Source organism: Mobula hypostoma, chromosome 6, assembly GCF_963921235.1.
Source record: "Mobula hypostoma chromosome 6, sMobHyp1.1, whole genome shotgun sequence".
NCBI lineage: Eukaryota > Metazoa > Chordata > Chondrichthyes > Myliobatiformes > Myliobatidae > Mobula > Mobula hypostoma.
Genome location: NC_086102.1, coordinates 164,798,642 through 164,818,457, shown reverse-complemented (window position 1 = coordinate 164,818,457; position 19,816 = coordinate 164,798,642). Strand labels below are relative to the sequence as shown.

The following is a 19,816-nucleotide window of genomic DNA, read 5'->3' as shown; positions in this document are numbered from 1 at the left end:
GCTCTTAGCTCCATCCCTCCCCCTCCTGTCTTCTCCTATCATTTTGGATCTCCCCCTCCCCCTCCCCCTCCCACTTTCAAATCTCTTACTATCTCTTCTTTCAGTTAGTCCTGACGAAGGGTCTTGGCCTGAAACGTTGACTGTACCTCTTCCTAGAGATGCTGCCTGGCCTGCTGCGTTCACCAGCAACTTTTATGTGTGTTGCTTGAAATTCCAGCATCTGCAGATTTCCTCATACCTAAGAAACTAATGTGTGTTTTCACCATGTACAATACAAAAACCTCTTAAGACAGAACTAGCCTCTGTAACGGGGGGGAGGAGGGAGCAGCGAGAGGCCGGTCGAGTAGGTCACCTTTAACTGGATGGTGCAATTATAACACAGTCATTGTACTAGGGTTCCTACTAAATTAAAACAAGGCTAACTGTTTCCATTTTCTGGGAAAGCTAATACAATGGCAAAGAAAGTAAGTCTTGGGATGTTATTAAGATTTCTAGAGAAATGCCTGCAAGACCTTTAACAATATAGTTTTGATTTTTTGTGACAAATTAAACTTGAGTTTCAAATAACTTCATAGTATTTGCAACAAATTAAGAATTGCAACATTTTATCATAATACCACACTGAATATTTATTGATGATCTGGAAACACACACTTAAATTATACAACAGGACTACAGTTCTAAATGTACAATACAATCTTTGGACGTATTTGTTTAATTTAATATTTTATTTTCTTAGCAATTCACATTTCTCTATCAAATTTAAAGTGCCTACCCATCTAATTACTTGAACTTTTTTTAAAAAAAGCTTCTTTGTAATGTATTAAAAAGTTATTCTGCATAACATGTTTCAGGCATTTTTTAATAATTTCTATTCACGAATCACTAATGATCATATGTTGTCTATTAATTACATCTTTTACATATTCAAATACCCTAAGTACATTTCATTCTAAAATAAAGCAAACAGTATATTTTGTAGAACAGACTACAACTGCAACACTAAACCTATGGATCGATATTCCAGCATTGCATTGTTTGTTCACCGTGATAACTTAGCCCTGCTGATTGAGTTCAATGAGCCGGCTAGCAAACACACTAGCTGTGCCAGTAATACAAACCAACATGAAGACACCCAGCAGAATGTGGTCAATCACCATCGCAACATATTTCCATTCCTCTGCAGCCTAGTAATGAAGTAAAAATTAAATAGATGTTAATTTCCATCTGCAGGCATATTAAAAACCCTTATGAATATTTTATATCCTCTTTCTCCAAATTATCACTTAAACTTTAAACTTGGTTTTGCAAAAATCATCTGCCTTGATTTTCAATAATTTTCAAAGAATAAAATACAGTGTTACTAATGGATAACTTGCATCAAATATCGACAATGATGACTTTAATTTATAGAATACCTTTAACATTGTAAAACATTCACACACAAGGAAATAATACTTAGCTCTGAGCCAGAAATGATTAGAATTGGAATCTAGGTTATTATCACCAGCATGTGTTGTGGAATTTGTTAACTTAGAGCAATGCAGTATATGAACAGAAGGAACATAAGTAAAATTTGTAGACTGTGTTAGTGGATGACAGGTAGAGACATTTCAGAAGGAAATTCCAAAGTTTAGGGCCAAAGGAGGTCTAAAATATTATTGCCAATGATGGAATGAAGGAAAATGGGTGATTAGGGGAGATTGGGTTTCTTGGAGAGTTACAGGACTGAAGGAAGTTAAAGAGTTAAAGCGAGGAGAAGCCATTGGATAGCATTGGAGTGGGTGACAGACCGTCTAATAGAAAAATGAGAACTTTAAATTTCACATCTTCAGGTACGTATCCACAATCAATGAAAACCAGTGATATTGTAAGGGTCTTAGTACAAGCTCGGATAACAGATGTAGAGAGATGGGTTTCCATGGTTTATAGGTAGAAGTCGGGAGACCAGCCAGGACAGTATTAGAATAACTGAGTCTGGAAGTGAAGACGTAGCTGACAGTTCCAGCAATTGATGGGCTGAGACTGAAGAAAGATAGGCAATACTAATGGAGATGGAGGAAGGAAGTTTTGGTGATGGAGAGGATACTGTATTGGTAAGAAGTCAAGTCACTTTTTATTGTCATTTTGACCATAACTGCTGGTAAAACGAGATAATGTTTTTCAGGACCATGGTGCTACATGAAACAATACAAAAACTACACTGAACTACGTAAAACAACACAAAACTACACTAGACTACAGACCTACCCAGGACTGCATAAAGTGCACAAAACAGTGCAGGCATTACATAGAAACATAGAAACATAGAAAATAGGTGCAGAAGTAGGCCATTCGGCCCTTCGAGCCTGCACCACCATTTATTATGATCATGGCTGATCATCCAACTCAGAACCCCGCCCCAGCCTTCCCTCCATACCCCCTGACCCCCGTAGCCACAAGGGCCATATCTAACTCCCTCTTAAATATAGCCAATGAACTGGCCTCAACTGTTTCCTGTGGCAGAGAATTCCACAGATTCACCACTCTCTATAAATAATAAACAAGACAATAGGCACAGTAGAGGGCAGTAGGTTGGTGTCAGTCCAGGCTCTGGGTATTGAGGAGTCTGATGGCTTAGGGGAAGAAACTATTACATAGTCTAGTCGTGAGAGCCCGAATGCTTCGGTGCCTTTTGCCAGATGGCAGGAGGGAGAAGAGTTTGTATGGGTGTGTGGGGTCCTTCATAATGCTGTTTGCTCATCCCAGGCACAAACAAATGCAGAGACTGCAAGCACATCTTGAAGAAGTAAGGAAAAGGGATGCATTTTATCTGAATAAATACATCTATGGCAGAAAACACATAACCCTTTTATTTTTTTCTAATATGTTAAATTTTCCAATATGTTAAAGACGTGCGTTCAGTGAAAGATAGACAATGATAGATATGAGAAGTCATTCTTACAGCATGCTTATACTGAAGGGGTCAAGGGAAGTGGTAGCAACAGGGGGATCTTGGTTTTGAATCACAGAGTGATTTAATGAGTGGCATCACTTAAATTGAATATAATATGTTTGTAAGGATAGGTCTCTAAGGAACTCCATAAGGAACAGAAAGGGAGGAGAAGAAGAATCCTTGGAAGGAATTCTATAACCATGTATCAAACTTGTGCAAAGTGTTGTCCTGTTCAGATGGACAATAAATGAAAGACATTCAAGAAGGATATTCTTGTCAGTTGTCACAGAAGCTCCACATAAATTGAAAACGATGCAAAGAACACTTACATTATTTAGCATGTCATTTGTGATGTTGAGTAGTGTGGCAAAAATATCCTTAGTATATTATAAAACTTTTGAACTATGGAGTCATAGAAAAGTACAGCACTGAAAGAGGCCCTTCGGCCCATCTTATCCATGCCAAACCATTTAAACTGCTTACCCCTATTGACCTGCATCCAGACCATAGCCCCCCACGCCCCTGCCATCCATGTACCTATGCAAACTTCTCTTAAACATCGAAATCGAGCTTGCACGCACCACTTATGCTGGCAGCTTGTTCCGCACGCTCACCATCCTCTGAGTGAAGAAGTTTCCCCTTTCACCCTTAACTCATGACCTCTGGTGGTAGTCCTACCCAACATCAGTGGAAGAAGCTGGCTTGCATTTACCCTATCTATACCCCTCATAATTTTGTATGCCTCTATCAAATATCCCCTCAGTCTTCTATATTCCAAGAAATAAAGTCCTAACCTATTCAATCTTTCCTTATAACTCAGATCCTCCAGTCCCAACAACATCATTGTAAAGTTTCGCTGTACTCTTTCAATCTTATTTCCATCTTTCAGGTCGGAAGGTGACCAGAATTACACACACTACTGCAAATTGGGCAACACCAATGTCTTATACAACTTCAACATAACAACCCATCTCCTGGATTCAATACTTTGATTTACAAAGGCCAAAAGCTTTCTTTACAATCCCATCTATCTGTGCCTCCACTTTCAAAGAATTACAGATCTGTAATGCCAGACCTCTTTGTTCTACCACACACCTCAATGCCTCACTGTTCACTGTGTAAGAACTACCCTTGTTGCCTACCTTGTGCTTGCCTGCATTAAATTCCATCTGCCATTTTGCAACCCATTATTCCAGCTGGGCCAGATCCCCCTGTCAGCTCTGATAGTCTTGCTTGCTGTCCACTATACCCCCAATCTTGGTGTCATCTACCAATATGTGGGTTTGGTTAACCACGTTATCATTCAGATTATTGACATAGATAACAAACATCAACAGACCCAGCACCGATCTCTGCAGCACTCCACTAGTCACAGGCCTCCTATCAGAGGGGCAACCATCTACATGAGGGAATCTAAGACCAGAGAATACAGTCTTAGGATAGAGGGGCAGCCTTTTAGAACAAAGATGAGGAATGCCTTTAGCCAGAGAATGGTGAATCTATGGAATTTGTTGCCACAGGTGGCTGTGGAGGCCAAGTCATTGGGTATATTTAAGGCAGAGATTGATAGATTCTTGATTAGTCAGGGCATGAAGGGATAAGGCAGGAGATTTGGGCTGAGAGGGAAAACAGATCAACCATGATGAAATGCAGAAGCAGACTGGATGGGCCAAATAGCCTAATTCTGTTCCTATATCTTATGGTTTATAATCTACTACCATTATCTGGCTTCTCCCACAAGGCCAATGTCTAATCCAATTTACTACCTCATCTTTAACGCCAAGTGACTGAACCTTCTTGACCAACCTCCCATGTGGGACCTTGTCAAATGTCTTGCAGAAGTCCATGCAGACAACATTCACTGCCTTGCCTTCATCAACTTTCCTGTTAACTTCCTCGAAAAGCTCTATAACATTCGTTAGGCAGGACCTAACATGCACATATCCATGCTGACTATCCCTAATCAATCCCTGTCTATCAAAATATTCATATATCTGGTCCCTTAGAATATTTTCCAGAAACTTTCCCATTAGTGATGTCAGGCTCAACGCATATAATTTTCTATTTTATATACTGTATGTATATCAAGATTTGAAACAGGAATTAAATATACCGTATATTAAGAACACAAAAAATTCATACATTGCTTGATTCCTGATCAGACTTCATGTGCTCTGCAATATATTTGACTCCCTCAATAGCACTTTTGACATCTGGGTTCTTAATGAGAGGTGTTTGGAAAATTACGTTTCCTGTCACTTGCTTTCCAGAAATGTCAGAGATATCAATGTCCTCAGTAAATATCTTTTTTTCTTGTTTCTCCTTAGCTGTTCGTTTCATTGTTGAGAAAAACATAACATTGGGTATAGTATCAATAAAAATCTGTAAAACAGAATTGCATAATAGAAAATGTATAAATAATGTTCAATAATCAATGTATGCTGTTACAAACAACTTTTCCACAACTTGCATTTATATAACGCCTTGAACATTGCAAGTATATTCTACAATGCTCACATGGCTGAATGGAAAACAAAGGAGACCAGGCCATAAAAGGGTATGTTAGAAAAAGAAACAAAAAGATTGTTTTTAAAGTAAGTTTTAAGGAAACCTTAAAAAGAAGAGGAAAGTGATTAAGTTGAGAGTTTAGAGAGTGGGGACCAAGTAAGTGAAGGCATCCAAGTTGTGTAAGCAGAATGTGCTTATGAGCAAGAGCAAAGGTGATACCTAAGCAGAACTTCAGCGTCGAAGAGAAAACAGGAGGTAGTATGGACTGGTCAGGAGTCATAGTCAAGATAAAAAGGCAGCCGGGAAAGCATTGGAACTGTCGAGCTTGTATGTTAAATCGGTGTTAATGAGGTGAAACAGAGTAGAATGGTAGTTCAGAGGATGAAGTTGTGGTGAAGAAAATAAGGAACCTTAAGATCAACCCAAGAACGACAATAAGATTGCAAACAGCATGATCCACCCTGAGACAGTGACAGGAAAGGAGAATGATTATTGGCAAGAGTGCAGCACTACTGCTGGAGGTTGAAGATGATAACTTTGATAGTGAAAAGTCCAAACCGAATATATTCACTCTCAGGACAGTCTCTATTTAAATAACAACAGCCATTTAGAACAGCAGTTGGAGCTGCACTCCCTGTGCTTTCTGTTATAATTATACTGTTACAAAGAGGAGCTGATCATCAAAGTGAGAGTGAGATTAGTCTTACTGTCTCAAACCAGGAGACCTTGCACTTGGCCACATCATTGGAGCTACAATTTGATCCGTTTAACAATGAACTCAAATTTTCTTAGTTGTAAATTCAAATTATATTATGAATTATTGATCCAAATGTTGTTTATTTGTATGCCTTGTAACAAACTAACTTCATAAATGGTTCTCCACGGTTATTGCTGAAATGAGCAATTTTCTCCAGTTTCCTGGTTCTAAGTGTTACTTCTAACTGGCTGATACTTTGAACACAAAAGATGGCTCACCTTTCGTACCCATTGTGGCATAGTATGTGTACTTGGTGAGCGATGGTGAGTATTAATTACGATAACAGTAATGATGATTGAACTGATGACAAAAATCATTGTGAAAAGCATGTATTTGCCAATCAAAGGCACAGCACTGGAAGTTGAAGGGATCAACTCAACAATAACAAGAAGGAACACAGTCAGAGACAGCAGAACTGAAATACTCAAAGTCATCTTCTCACCTGCAAGAAAAAGACATATTCTTTCAGAGTCGTGAAAAACATTGAACAGGTTAGAACTTTATTCCCTAGAACGTAGAAGATCGAGGGGAGATTTGTTAGAGGTATACAAAATTATGAGGGATTTAGATTGGGTAAATATAAGCAGTCTTTTTCCATTGAGGTTGGGTGAGACTACAACTAAAGGTCATGGATTAAGGGTGAAAGGTGAAATGTTTAAGGGGAACATGGGGGGAAACATCTTCACTCAGAGGGTGGTGAGAGCGTGGAAGTGGTGGATACAATTTTGATTTCAACATTTAAGAGAAGTTTGGATAGGTACATGGATGGGAGGGATGTGGAGGGCTATGGTCCAGGTGCAAGCTGATGGGAGTAGGCAGTTTAAATGGTTCTGAATAGCGTAGCTAGGCCAAAGGGCTGGTTTCTGTGCTGTAGTTTTCTAGACTCTGTGATTCTAAACAAATATGTGAAACAACAGCAAGGAGGACATCTCCCACCGTGAACTTATTTGCAGTGAGTCTAGGGAGAATTTTCAAATTGATGGAACAAATAGGAGCTGAAACAAGACCAAGAAACAAATAACTGCAGAATAAATGAGGGAGACTGACTACAGATGAAAAATCTCAAAAAATAAATAAGACATGGCAGTTATAAGGCTTACATAGGAAGTTCATGAGTAAACTCGATATGAAAAAGATTATGAGATACGTGGCAGAATGAGAGAGTGAATTTGAGGTATGGAGAGAGAGGATGTAGGTACGAGTTCAGGGAAAGAATGAGGGACCAAATGTGAGATGGGCTGGAAAATGAGTGGGTGACACGTAAGAGTCTAGGAAGAAGGTGAGATACATGAAGGAGCAACATAATGAAGAAGTGTACATGAAGGAGCACAAGGGTAAGGATGAGATCTGTAAAATCATTGGAACAAAAGTGAGATACATGGGAATGAGGGTGAGTTCATGGACGAATGTGGGAATGAAGTTGTCGGGCCATGGTCATAAACTGGGGGAAATATGGCTGAATAGGAGAAACCAAAACAAACAGCAGTGGACAGATGAGAATTAATATATTTTACTAAAATGATGCTGAAATATACAATCAGTGGCTACTTTATTAGGTACACCAGTACACCTCCTCATTGATACAAACATCTAATCGGCCTATCATGTGGCATCATCTCAATGCATAGAAGCATGCAGACATGGTCAAGAGGTTCAGTTGTTGCTCAGACTGGGGAGGAAATGTGATTTGACTGACTTTGACCCTGGAATAATTGTTGGTGCCAGATGGGGAGATTTGAGTTTCTCAGAAGCTACTTATTTCCTGGGATTTTCATGCACAACAGTCTCTATAGTTTGCAGAGAATGGTGCAACCGCCCCCCCCCACACACACACAAACAAACACAAAAGTCATCCAGTAAGTGGCAGTTCTGTGGGTGAAAACACCTTGTTAATGAGAGAGCTCAGGGGAAAATTGCCAGACTGGTTCAAGTTGACAAGAAGGCAATAGTAACTCAAATAACCACGTGTTACAACAGTCGTGTGCAGGTCAGCACAACACGTCGACCCTTGAACTGGATGGGCTACAGCAGCATAAGACCATGAACATACCATCAATAACTCAGTAAGAAAACAGCAACTCAAATAACCGTGTGTTACAACAGTGGTGTGCAGAAGAGCGGGCCCTGAACGTACAGTGTGGAACTTTGAAGTTCTACAGTACCTAATAAAGTGGCCAGGAGGTACCTAATAGAGTGGCTATTGAGTGTATAATGTGGTGATCACTAATGGACTGCTGAGGAAAGAGACAAAGAGAAAGATTTGTAACACTTGTGAAAACTAATTTAGAACACAGTAAATCTCTACAGCAAGGAGAAAGAACATAACTAATCAGAAATTGAAATTGTCATGTATTTAATATTTCAGAAATATTTGAGTAATTTTGTACATATATTGGTTGATTAAGCATTCTTGTTCATTTAAACAAATAGTTATGGGTTATATTCAAAAATATGTTAATTGCCCTCATCACCACGCCACAGTGATGCATGTATGCCTTGCACAAAGTAAAGACGAAGCTACACCCATATTTCTTGGACCCTCCCTGTTTCCTTTGAATTAATTCAATGTTTTGAAGTTACAAAACATAACAGAAACAATCTCAAGCTTGCACTTTACACTTCTGATGGAATGGAATAAGTTTTTCCCAGCAATATCTGCAGAATGTAGTCAAAAACATTGATATACTCTTTTCCTACCTGAATCAGTTGGCAAGTAAAATACCAATCCAGTTAAGAAGGAAAAGAGGAGACAAGGAATGATGACATTCACAACAAAATAAAGAGGAATACGCTGCATGATAAAGTGGTAGGTGATATCCAGGTAGGGAGTCTCAGGACAGCAGGTATAATACACCATGTGCTTCCATCCTCGATAATCCTTCATGACCCACTCTCCACTCTCCATGAAGGTACTCAAATCTGGGCGGTCACTTTCCTGAATAGAAATCAGAACGTTGTAATCAACAACCAAGTTTATATTAGAGAAAGGCTATAGACCCTCCAGTTCCTTGTGCACCTTTTTAAACAGTTTGGTAAAGTCTAGGATTGTTCTCTGGCTTATGCAGCTCTGATTTAAAAAAAAGATTTGCAATTTAGATACAGGAAGCCATGGTCATCAGTTCAAAAGTCAGTTAGAAAAGAAGCTTGAGGGGGTCAAAAGAGACGTTCCTCATGATCATCTGGATAAAGCAGGGTTCATCTGACAGGTGACTACTGGGAGAGGGCGAAGGTCAAAGAGGAATTTCCACTTAAGTAACCTTGGGTTGCAGCTTTGCTTTTGATCCATTGAGTGATGATATAGATGTTCAGTGTGAAGAAGAGGGGAAGGGGTATGAGGTGTCAAGCATCATGATTGGTTGGAGCAGCCTCAATGAACTGGACAGTCTCTTCCTGCCAGTCATTTTCCTTGGTTCATATTTTATCAACCATACTGTATTAAATTCAGTAGCTGTTACGTTATTTAACAGTTGCATATTTATTACTTTCTTTACTTTAGTGCTCAGGTTAACTTCTACAACCATTTTCCACTTTCGATAAGTTACACTAAAATGTCGTAAATATAATTAGAAGCAAGACGAACCTGTTATTTGGCATAAATCCACTTCTCTGATCCTATCTATCCATTAGTCTCTTGACCAAAGAAGGGATTATTTTGTTAAAGGGCAGTTTCTGTTTGGATGACAGACCTTGCGTTAATTGGTAGTAAGTTTCAATCTTTGTTTTGCATTACTGAAATCAAAGAGATTTTCATAATTCTGTGGCGTAACAGAAAGGTTGCAGCTGAACCATAGACCAGACGTGTGTACAGCTTTGGACCATAGACCAAACATTATAAGGGAAGTATTGTGCTGAATTACATTGGTCTTCATTAGCTAAGAAATCAAAGTGTTTTGTTATATAATTAACTATAAAATAATAGATGATCACAATTAAAATTGTGATTATTAGGTTTATCAAATGCATACATTTTAACTAAAATGTTCATATGTACATATAATAAAGTATTAGCATAATATAAGCTAAATTCTATAAATGCTGTAGGTATTTTTCAGATCCAGAATAATCATTTAAGGATTTTACCATGCAGCAATAATTCTTGTTAGTGAAAATTGTTGCATTGTAGCTGAGAATAATACTTAGAGCACTGGAATCTTTCATATACAGCAAAACCAATGCAACAGCAGCAATCTTTCTGTACTTTAAAATCCTTCTCAGGTACTACCTTTTAAGATATAAAACGTAAAAGGCGAGTAGTACCATACAAAGAGTGATATGTATCTCTAAGTTAGCTTCATACAAAATACATGTATCTTTTCCAAGGAAGTTTGGTATGAAATATAAAACAAGTACCCTTCAGAGACTTGTTTGAACGTTGATAAAACATTAAACATTTTCATTACAAAAATAGCCTGTGTTTTATCTTAGTTCTAAGGAGAATCCCAAGTATGTAAAAAATGAGGAGATGAGTGTGGACAAGAGAGAAGTGTTGGAAGAGGGGGACACTGTGATAGTTAACATAACAGATCAAAATGCCCTGAACCTAACCAGTTAGACCAAAAGATCATAAGACATAGGAGCAGGATTAGGTCAAACATGGCCTGTGATTACTTCTCGCTGGAAGCAGGCGGCTGAGCGAATGGATCTTCCGCACCTGAAAGGCAGGGAAGGTGTAGAGCACCACATAGGCCTCAGTTGGTGTGCAACTGCCACCCCAGCCCAGGAATGTCCTGATCACCTTTAATGGTTTGTCACTCTCAAAGGCTTTTGAGCCAATTTTAAGTGTACTGACAGTTCAATGCTAGCATGTACTGTAATTAAAAAAGAGGTGTGATAAATTATCTCAAGAACTTATCCCAGGCCACAGAGTGAGTGGCACCATTCAATTTTGATACCAACCTGGCATCAGGCAGAGGGGCAGATGTGAGATGCAATCAGCCCCCCTCTCGGTACCCCTCTGCTTGTGACTATGTGGTGAGTGTACTGGCAGAGCAGAAAATCCAAAGTACAGCATCCTCTGTTCAGGACGTTTTGCACTTGCATATTTCAATGCGTGCTTGTGCAAGTTTGAGATATACTGCACAGAGATGGGCTGAACATTAGTGATTGCTAATGCAAGTTTGAATGGGTCCGTCCATTTCCTAAAGCTTGTGTTCCTGCAATGCAGTTGTGCCACCAGAGGTCCTCCGTGAGCTTTGACAGGTTTTGTGCCAGAGCACAAAACACAACAGACATTCATTTCACCTCCAGTATGACAGGGGTGCCTGAACATATGTGTTTGAAGAACCGTTTCCGTTTTCAGTACTTCCATTTTCATGGCATGTTAGTGTTCCAAGCTACTGAGCATGTGCAGTGGCATCGTACAGTGTTCATTCGATGACACTTACGCAACCTTCTACCACGGGAAGGAAACCCGCAAACGGCAAGGCCTTTGAACTGGAGTGTTGAGCCCTGCTTAAAAGGGTCTATTCATAGCTGGGTTTTGCTGGCGAGTCTAAGGAGTCCATGTATTTCCAGCTAGGTGGCTTCTTTAACTTTTCTCCCTGAGAGGTTACTTCCACCCCTTGCCATTAACATTAACAGCCATTCACAGCTTTTAAGTTCCTCGGCATCCACATCACTGAGGACCTCATGTGGTCTGTACACACCAGCGCCTCTTTCACCTCAGATGGTTGAGGAAGTTTGGTATTGGCCCCCAAATCCTAAGAACTTTCTACAGGGGCACAATTGAGAGCATCCTGACTGACTGCATCACTGCCTGGTATGAGAACTGTACTTCCCTCAATCACAGGATTCTGCAGAGAGTGGTATGGATAGCCCAGCGCATCTGTAGTTGTGAACTTCCCATGATTCAGGACATTTACAAAGGCAGGTGTGAAAAAAGGGTTCGAATGATCATTGGGGACCCGAGTCACCCCAGCCACAATCTATTCCAGCTATTACCATCTGGGAAATAGTACCACAGCATAAAAGCCAGGACCAACAGTCTCCAGGACAGATTCTTCCACCAGGCCATCAGATTGATTAGAGTATATTTCTACGTTACATTCACTGTTCTATTTATTATAAATTATTATAAATTACTATGACTGCACATTGCACATTTAGACAGAGACATAACATAAAGATTTTTACTTCTCATGTATGTGAAGGATGTAAGAAATAAAGTCAATTCAATTCATTGTTGTCCTAAAGTAACCAATATCCTCTTCCTCTCATCTCCAATTCTCTCATGGTGGATATCCCGTCCCCATCATCTAACACCCCTCATTTCCCCTAAAGATCATCTCTCCATTATCCCACCATGACTTAATATATTCAAAACTCATTTAATATCATTTATACAGAAGAGGATAGCGGCGCGACGCAGTGCACGCGGCTGCTTTGAATTGATATCGTATTTGTTAAATAGGGGCTGTGCACAATCCTGATTTGATGGAGATGGACGTGAGAAACACGGAGGAACAGCTGGAGAAACTTCCAAAATGCCTGTTTCACTGTCGCTGCTACCGTGCGATCAAGAATCTCTGGAGGGGAAGGCCCCAAATGCTCGGCTTTGCCTCTTGCTTGTTGCCGGGGCCGGGGTCGAAGCGCTCGGCAGAGATGGTGCTCGGTGCTCGGTGTCAGAGGGCTGGTCGGAGGCTTAAAGTTTTTGGACGGACTCAGAGTCGGACTGTGGTCAGTACTTCCAGGATGCAGCCACGGCAAGTTTGCGGCGCTGGAAGCTCATGGCAGGGAGAGTTTCTCCCTTCAACTGTCTGCGTGAGATGATGGGACTTTTGAGAGACTTTGAGACTTTTTTTTACCGTGCCATGGTCTGTTCTTCATCAAGTTACAGTATTGCTTTGCACTGTTGTAACTATATGTTATAATTATGTGGTTTTTGTCAGTTTTTTTAGTCTTGGTTTGTCTTGTGTTTCTGTGATATCATTCTGGAGGAACAAATTGTATCATTTCTTAATGCATGCATTACTAAATGACAATAAAAGAGGACTGCGTGTCCTCAGAATCTAATCTAATCTAATATCACGATCTTCACTCCAACACCCCAGTCTCCACCAAGCTCTGATCCTCTCACTGACTCTTTGACCTTCTCCCACCCTCGACAATCTCCCAGACAACCCTTAAATCCCTGAATCACTCTCCAATACTTCCCGTTGAATGTCTACTCTCCAAAGCAGGAGGTGCCCACTCTTCATGGGAGTTTCATCTGGTGCAGTGCCTTGAGCTTTGTGCACATGAAATATTTGAACCTGGAGTCTTCATTAGGCCAAACCCAGGGCCATTGCTTGAGTGCATGTGATTCAAGAGCTTCCACAAGATTGGCATAATTCTATTTATGCAAGTCATATCCCCTTTCCTGATCATACCCAGTTTTCAGGCTAGTAAACCCCTCATTCATCAGTTCATATATGTATATCCTCCCTATGCTGTTTTCCTTTTCTGGGCCAAGGGAAGCTATGCAGAGATCACTAATTTGAGGCATCTACCGATTGTACTTGACTTGCACCAAAACACCATTATCATGCTTATGACAGTTTTCTCAATGACAAAGCACAAAAAATGCTGGAGGAACTCAGAAGGTCAGGCAGCATCAATGGAAATGAATAAACAGACAACATTTCGGGCCAAGACCCTCCTTCAGGACAGCTTCAGTTTTCTTGTTGACAGCTGGTTTCCCAGATCTTTAAATTGTGCATTATGACAGAAATTGTATAATTTTTTGGTCAAGTATTTTCAATGAAACCTTTACATATTGGTAAAACATTCAGAAATATGGGAATACTTAGTACTTAGGAACAGGCTTATGTATTATGTTATACAGTACTGTCTGTACAGATCAGACTACTGATATTTTCATACCAGAATTCCAAATGAAGATATTACCATTCAGGGATTGGCCAATCTACAGAAGTGCTGATGCTTGTTGTGGAATCAGTGAATTGTCCTAACACAGGAGACGTTCAGCCCATTGCATCTGTGTGCTTAGAAATGTAGAATTTGAAGAACCTTCAATTCTTGTTGACATTGTTGGAACATTTCAAGCTTCTAGCCGTGACACGAACCTGGATTCAATCAAATGTTCATCCAGAAACAGACTAGAAGTGGAGCATTTGGATTATCTAATGAGGATTAAGACGTATCTTTCACCTAGTTGTGAAATTAATCTGGACAGTGTTTATAGATAATAGATCATGTAGTTCAAAGTGCTTAAATTGGGATAAAGTGCTAACATGATAATAAAATAAAAAATAAACATGAAATTGAAAGACAAAAAAATGTTAGTTAAAAGCACGGTTAAATAAATAGGTTTTGAACTGGTGTTTCACTTGCATCTGCATCCCTTATGCGGCCTTCTCTACGTTGGTGAGACTCAACATAAATTTGGGGGCCACTTTGTCAAACAACTCCGATGTATCCGAAAGCGGAACTTCCAGGCGGCCAAGCATTTTAATTCCTATCCCTATTCCTGTTCCAACGTGTCAGTCCGTGATCTCCTCTTCTGCCACGATGAGGCCACTCTCTGGGTAGAGGAGCAACATCTCATATTCCATCCAGGTAGCCTCCAATCTGATGGCATGAACATTGATTTCTCCTTCCAATAATTTTTTCTGCATTTTTATTTTCCCCTCTCCCCTTACTTTTCTTCCATTCCCCACCCTGGCCTCTTACCTCTTCTCCTCACCCACCTATCACCTCCCCATGGTGCCCCACCCTTTCTCCCATGGTCCACTCTCCTCTCTATCAGATTGTTTCTTCTCCAGCCCATTAGCTTTCCCACCCATCTGGATTCACCTTCTCACTGGTCCTCCTTCCCTTCCCCCCTATTCTATTATTCTAGTGTCTTCCTCTCTTCTTTTCCCGTCCTGAAGAAGGGTCTTGGCCTGAAAAGTCGACTATTTATTAATTTCTACACATGCTGCTTGACCTACTGAGTTCCTCAAGAATTTTGTGTATGTTATATCCCTTATAGGTTTAGGTATTGAATTCCACAGTTCAGGAGTGCAGTTCAAAAAATCTGACTTGCCAATTATTGTTTTAGGGGAGATTATTTAAATTTAAATTTAAGAGATCAGCGGAAGAAGACGGGAGAGATCAAGCAGGATTACAAACTGAAAGGGATTCGGTGATGTACTCCATTCCCAGACCATTAAGAGCTTTAAAAACAAGTAAGAGAACTTTAAAATCAATACTAAAAGTTACAGGAAGCCAATGCAGAGTAGTTCGGACAGGAGAGATATGCTCCTTCATCCTGGTTTAGTATAGCACCTCTGAATGAGTTGAAGTTTGGCAACAGATTGCTTTGAAAGACCAGTAAAAGCGCATTGCAGTAATCTAGTCTATTCAATATAATTATTAATATAAAATATATGTTGGTTCTGAAGGCTTTTTTATGTCTTGGGGGATAAACCTATGGATGAGAATTTCCAATGCATAATGCAATATTTTTGTCCACCATGTAACAGAATCTTACCAGACATAATAACTCAGCTCAGGTACTTGATGTGAGCTCACACAATTCTGAAAATCACAGTACGATTTCTCCTTCATGTAACATACACACACATGGAGCTGTTGGGAACAACTATGGCATTAATCAAAGGGTAATATATATCATTTGTGCAATTAATTAAGTACACATCCATGATTTATGATTACGTGAAACTCAACTGCAGATCTAAGTCTTAGCCAGAAAAAAATAGACTTTGACTATCTGGGCTGTTGCAGAAAAGTCTGGCAGTAAAGATTCTTGCAGGATACAGTAAATTCCTGTTCTAACATTCGTGATCACACTAGTTTTTACCTCCACAATCCATCTCCACTCCATTCTAAAATTGTTATGAAACTTGAATACTGGTACCTAATAATGTTCTACCTGTCAACAGCCCATTATTATCTTACTGAATCTCACTCCACAGCCTTCTAACACTCCCTCCAGCCTTCCATGGACCTTCTGTTTGTTCCTCTGAGCTCTGATGTTCTCTTCAGGCCCCTCTCTGATCATCATACGTGCAACTCCACGCCAATAGCCATCTCCCAATGCCTATCCTTGCAACAAACAATCTTGTCCAGGCTTCATGCATTTTCACTCAAAACCCTAATCTTCTCTCATGCAGGTTACTCCCAGTCTTTTCCCCAACTCAACAACTTCCTCCTCTTCAGTCCATTTCAACCATCTTGCTCCCCCTCTCCCCGAGATGTATAGTGGCGAGCATTCTGACTGTTTGCTCCACGGCCAGTACGGAAATTCCAATGCACAGGATCACTAGAGGCCGCAGAGGGTTGTAGATTCAACCAGTTTCATCATCAGCACAATCCCCCCCTCCCGCCAACATCATTAAGGACATCTTCAAGAGGTGGTGCCTTCTGAAGCCCACATCCATCATTAAAGACCCTCACCATAGGGGGCATGCTCTATTCACATTACTGCTGTTGGAGAGGAGGCACAGGAGCCTGGGGACCCACACTCAATAATTAGGAGAAGTTTCTTCCCTCCATCATTATATTTCTGAATGGTCCATGAACCCATGAAAACTACAACACTTTTTCACACTATTTATTTATTTTCTAATTTATAGTAGTTTTTTGTCTTTCCTTTGTACAGCTGCTGCACAACAAGAAATGGTCTCGCTTTCTGTCTCTCGCTGTCTCACTCTCTCTCTCTCCTGCTGTCTCTTGCTCTCTCTCTCTCTCTCTCTCTCTCTCTCTCTCCCCCTCTCTCTCTCTCTCTGTCTCACTCTCTCCTGCTCTCTCTCTCCCCTCGATTTGTCAGGCAAGATTTCCCTTTACATGCTGACTTTGACTTATTTCATCACCTCATCCTTAATAATAGACTCCAACACTTTCCCAACCACAAGTTTAAGCTAACAGGCCTATAACTTCCTTTCTTTTGCCTTCTCCCTTCTTAAAGAGTGGAGTGACATTTGCAATCTTTCAGTCCTCTGGGACCATGTGAAAATCAAGTGATTCTTGAAAGATCATGACCAATGCATCCGTTATCTCTTCAGCAATCTCTGTCAGGACTCTGGGATGTATTCCATCTGGTCCAGGTGACTTTTCCACCTTAAGACCTTTGAGTTTGTCCAGCACTTTTTCCTTTGTAATAGCAATGGTACTCACTCCTGTTCCCTGACACTCATGGACCTCTGGCACACTGCTAGTGTCTTCCACAGAGAAGACTGATGCAAAGTACCCATTAAGTTCACATGCCATTTCTTTGTCCCCCTTATTACCTCACCAGCAGCATTTTCCAGTGGACTAATAGCAACTCTCACCTCCCTTTTATTCTTTATATCACCGAAAAAACTTTTAATATCCTGCTTTATATTATTGACTAGTTTGCCCTCATATTTCATCTTTTCTCTTATAACTTTTTCAATTGCTATTTATTAGATTTTAAAAGCTTCCCAATCGTCCAACTTCCCACTCACTTTTGCTACCTTATATGCTCTTTCTTGGCTTTTATGCAGCCCTTAACTTCCCTTGTCAGCCATGTTTGCCTACCCCTGCCATTTCAGAACTTCCTCCTCTGTAGGACATATCTATCCTACACCTTGTGAACTATCCCCAGAAACTTCAGCCATCTCTGCTCTGTCGTCATCCCCACCAGTATTTTCCTCCAATCCACCTGGGCAAGCTCCTCTCTCATGCCTCTGTAATTCCCATTATTCCATTGTGATACTGATACATGTGACTATGCTTCTCCCTCTCAAATTGCAGTATGAATTCCATCTTATTATGATCACTGTCTCTTGAGGTTTCCTTTACATTAAGCTCTCTAATAAGATCTGTGTTATTACAGAATACCGGTCTAAGACAGCCTTTCCCCAAGCAGGTTCAAATATAAGCTGCTCTAAAAAGCCATCATATAGGCATTCAACCAATTCCTTCTCTTGCAATCCCACACCAACCTGATTTTCCCAATCCTCTTACATATTGAAGTCCCCCATTACAATTATGACATTACCCTTATTCCATGCTCTTTCCAGCTCCCTTTGCAATCTCAACCCCACATCTTGGCTACTATTTGGAGGCCTATATATGATTCCCATAATGTTTTTTTCACCTTTGCTGTTTCTTAACTCCACCCACAAAGATTCAATGTTCTCTGACCCTATGTCACCTCTTTCTAAAGATGTAATTCCATCTCTTACCAACAGAGCCACACTGCCTATGCCTTCCTGCCTGTCCTTTTGATACAAAATTTATCCTTTGAAGTTAAACTCCTAACTATGGCCTTCTTTCAGCTACAATTCAGTGATGCCACAACGTCATACCGACCAATCTCAAAGTGTGCCACGAGTTCGTCCACTTCACTCTGAATGCTACGCGCATTTGAATGTAAAACTGAGGGTGCATTCTTTGCCCTTTTGAATTTGCATCCATGGTACAATTTAACTCTTTGCTCTGTCTGCATCTGTACCTTCCTTACATTCATGTTACATCCATCATCTACTTGTAAACCTGCTGGGTCATCCTCAGCTCTATCATACTGGTTCCTATTCCTCTGCCTTATTAGTTTAAACCACTCCCAACAGCTCTAGCAAGCCTGCCCACAAGAATGTTGGTCCCCCTCGGATTCAAGTGCAACCCGTCCCATTTGTACAGCTCACACCTGCCCCAGAAGAGATCTCAATTATCCAGAAATCTGAATCCCTGCCCCCTGCCCCAATTCTTCAGCCACGCAGTTATCTGCCACCTCATTCTATTCCTATCCTCACTGTTGTGTGGCACAGGCAGCAATCCCAAGATTACTATCCTGAAGCTCCAGCTTCTCAGCTTCCTTCCTAACTCCCTGTATTCTTTTTTCAGGACCTCCTCCCTGAAATGTGAAATCATGTTAAAAAAAATATAGGCCCACTTCAACTGGCCCCTTAAAATAACTGCACCTGAGGAAGTAAAAACATTTTGGGAACATTTTGCCTTGAGAAAAAAGACTGTTCCTTGATTTATATCCCAGAAATCACCAAGTAATGTAAAGAGAGCAAAGAGTAGCGGTAGAAATACAAACACAAAACACATCATGTACTTGTTATAACGTAATGGAGTCATAGAGTCATACAGCACAGAAACAGGGCCTTCAGCTCACTATGTTCATACACACTATTGAGTACCAATTTATCAAATCCACTTACCAGCATCAGGTCTATAACAACACACATTCTGCTGGGCCAACTCAGCAGGCCAAGCAGCGTTGGTAGGAAGAAAGAAATTGACAATGTATCAGGATTCATGCAGGGTTTCATCCTAAAATGACAACAGTTTCTTTCCCCCTACCAATACTGATTGCCCTGTTGAGTTCCTCCAGCAGATTTTGTGTTGCTCCAGAAATCAATGCTCCCTCTAAGGCGACACTCAGCAACTGCAGATTATTTTGTGTTTCCTCTAAAATGTGCGCATGTGCGCGCACTCACATCTTTTGCTACTAGCACACAAAGGAATTTAAACTGCCCACAAAAGATTGTCACCCTCTACCTCATTGGTATGTTAAGTATATTTCACAATCATACACAATCACATTTCCTTTTCTGGTTTCTAATGCGAGCAATGTTGACAATGTGGTGTTTGCAATGATTTGTCTGCAGATTTTAGAACTGGCTTATTTATACTGTTCTTAT

The 19,816-nt window shown here is 40.4% G+C and overlaps 1 protein-coding gene across 2 annotated transcripts in view; it reads right to left on the bottom strand.

Annotated features, from left to right (window-relative positions):
* Nucleotides 1-647: 647 nt before the first annotated feature.
* The window catches only part of chrna1 (cholinergic receptor, nicotinic, alpha 1 (muscle)), a 40,498-nt gene continuing 21,329 nt past the window's right edge, over nucleotides 648-19,816 (bottom strand). For both annotated transcript variants that reach the window (XM_063052145.1, XM_063052144.1), the window contains exons 6-9: nucleotides 8,898-9,135; nucleotides 6,419-6,642; nucleotides 5,078-5,317; nucleotides 648-1,187 (exon numbers count right to left, since the gene is read on the bottom strand). In XM_063052145.1, the coding sequence (XP_062908215.1) occupies nucleotides 1,056-1,187; nucleotides 5,078-5,317; nucleotides 6,419-6,642; nucleotides 8,898-9,135 (834 nt within the window). In that variant the 3' untranslated portion in view covers nucleotides 648-1,055. The remainder of the gene's footprint in view (nucleotides 1,188-5,077; nucleotides 5,318-6,418; nucleotides 6,643-8,897; nucleotides 9,136-19,816) is intronic.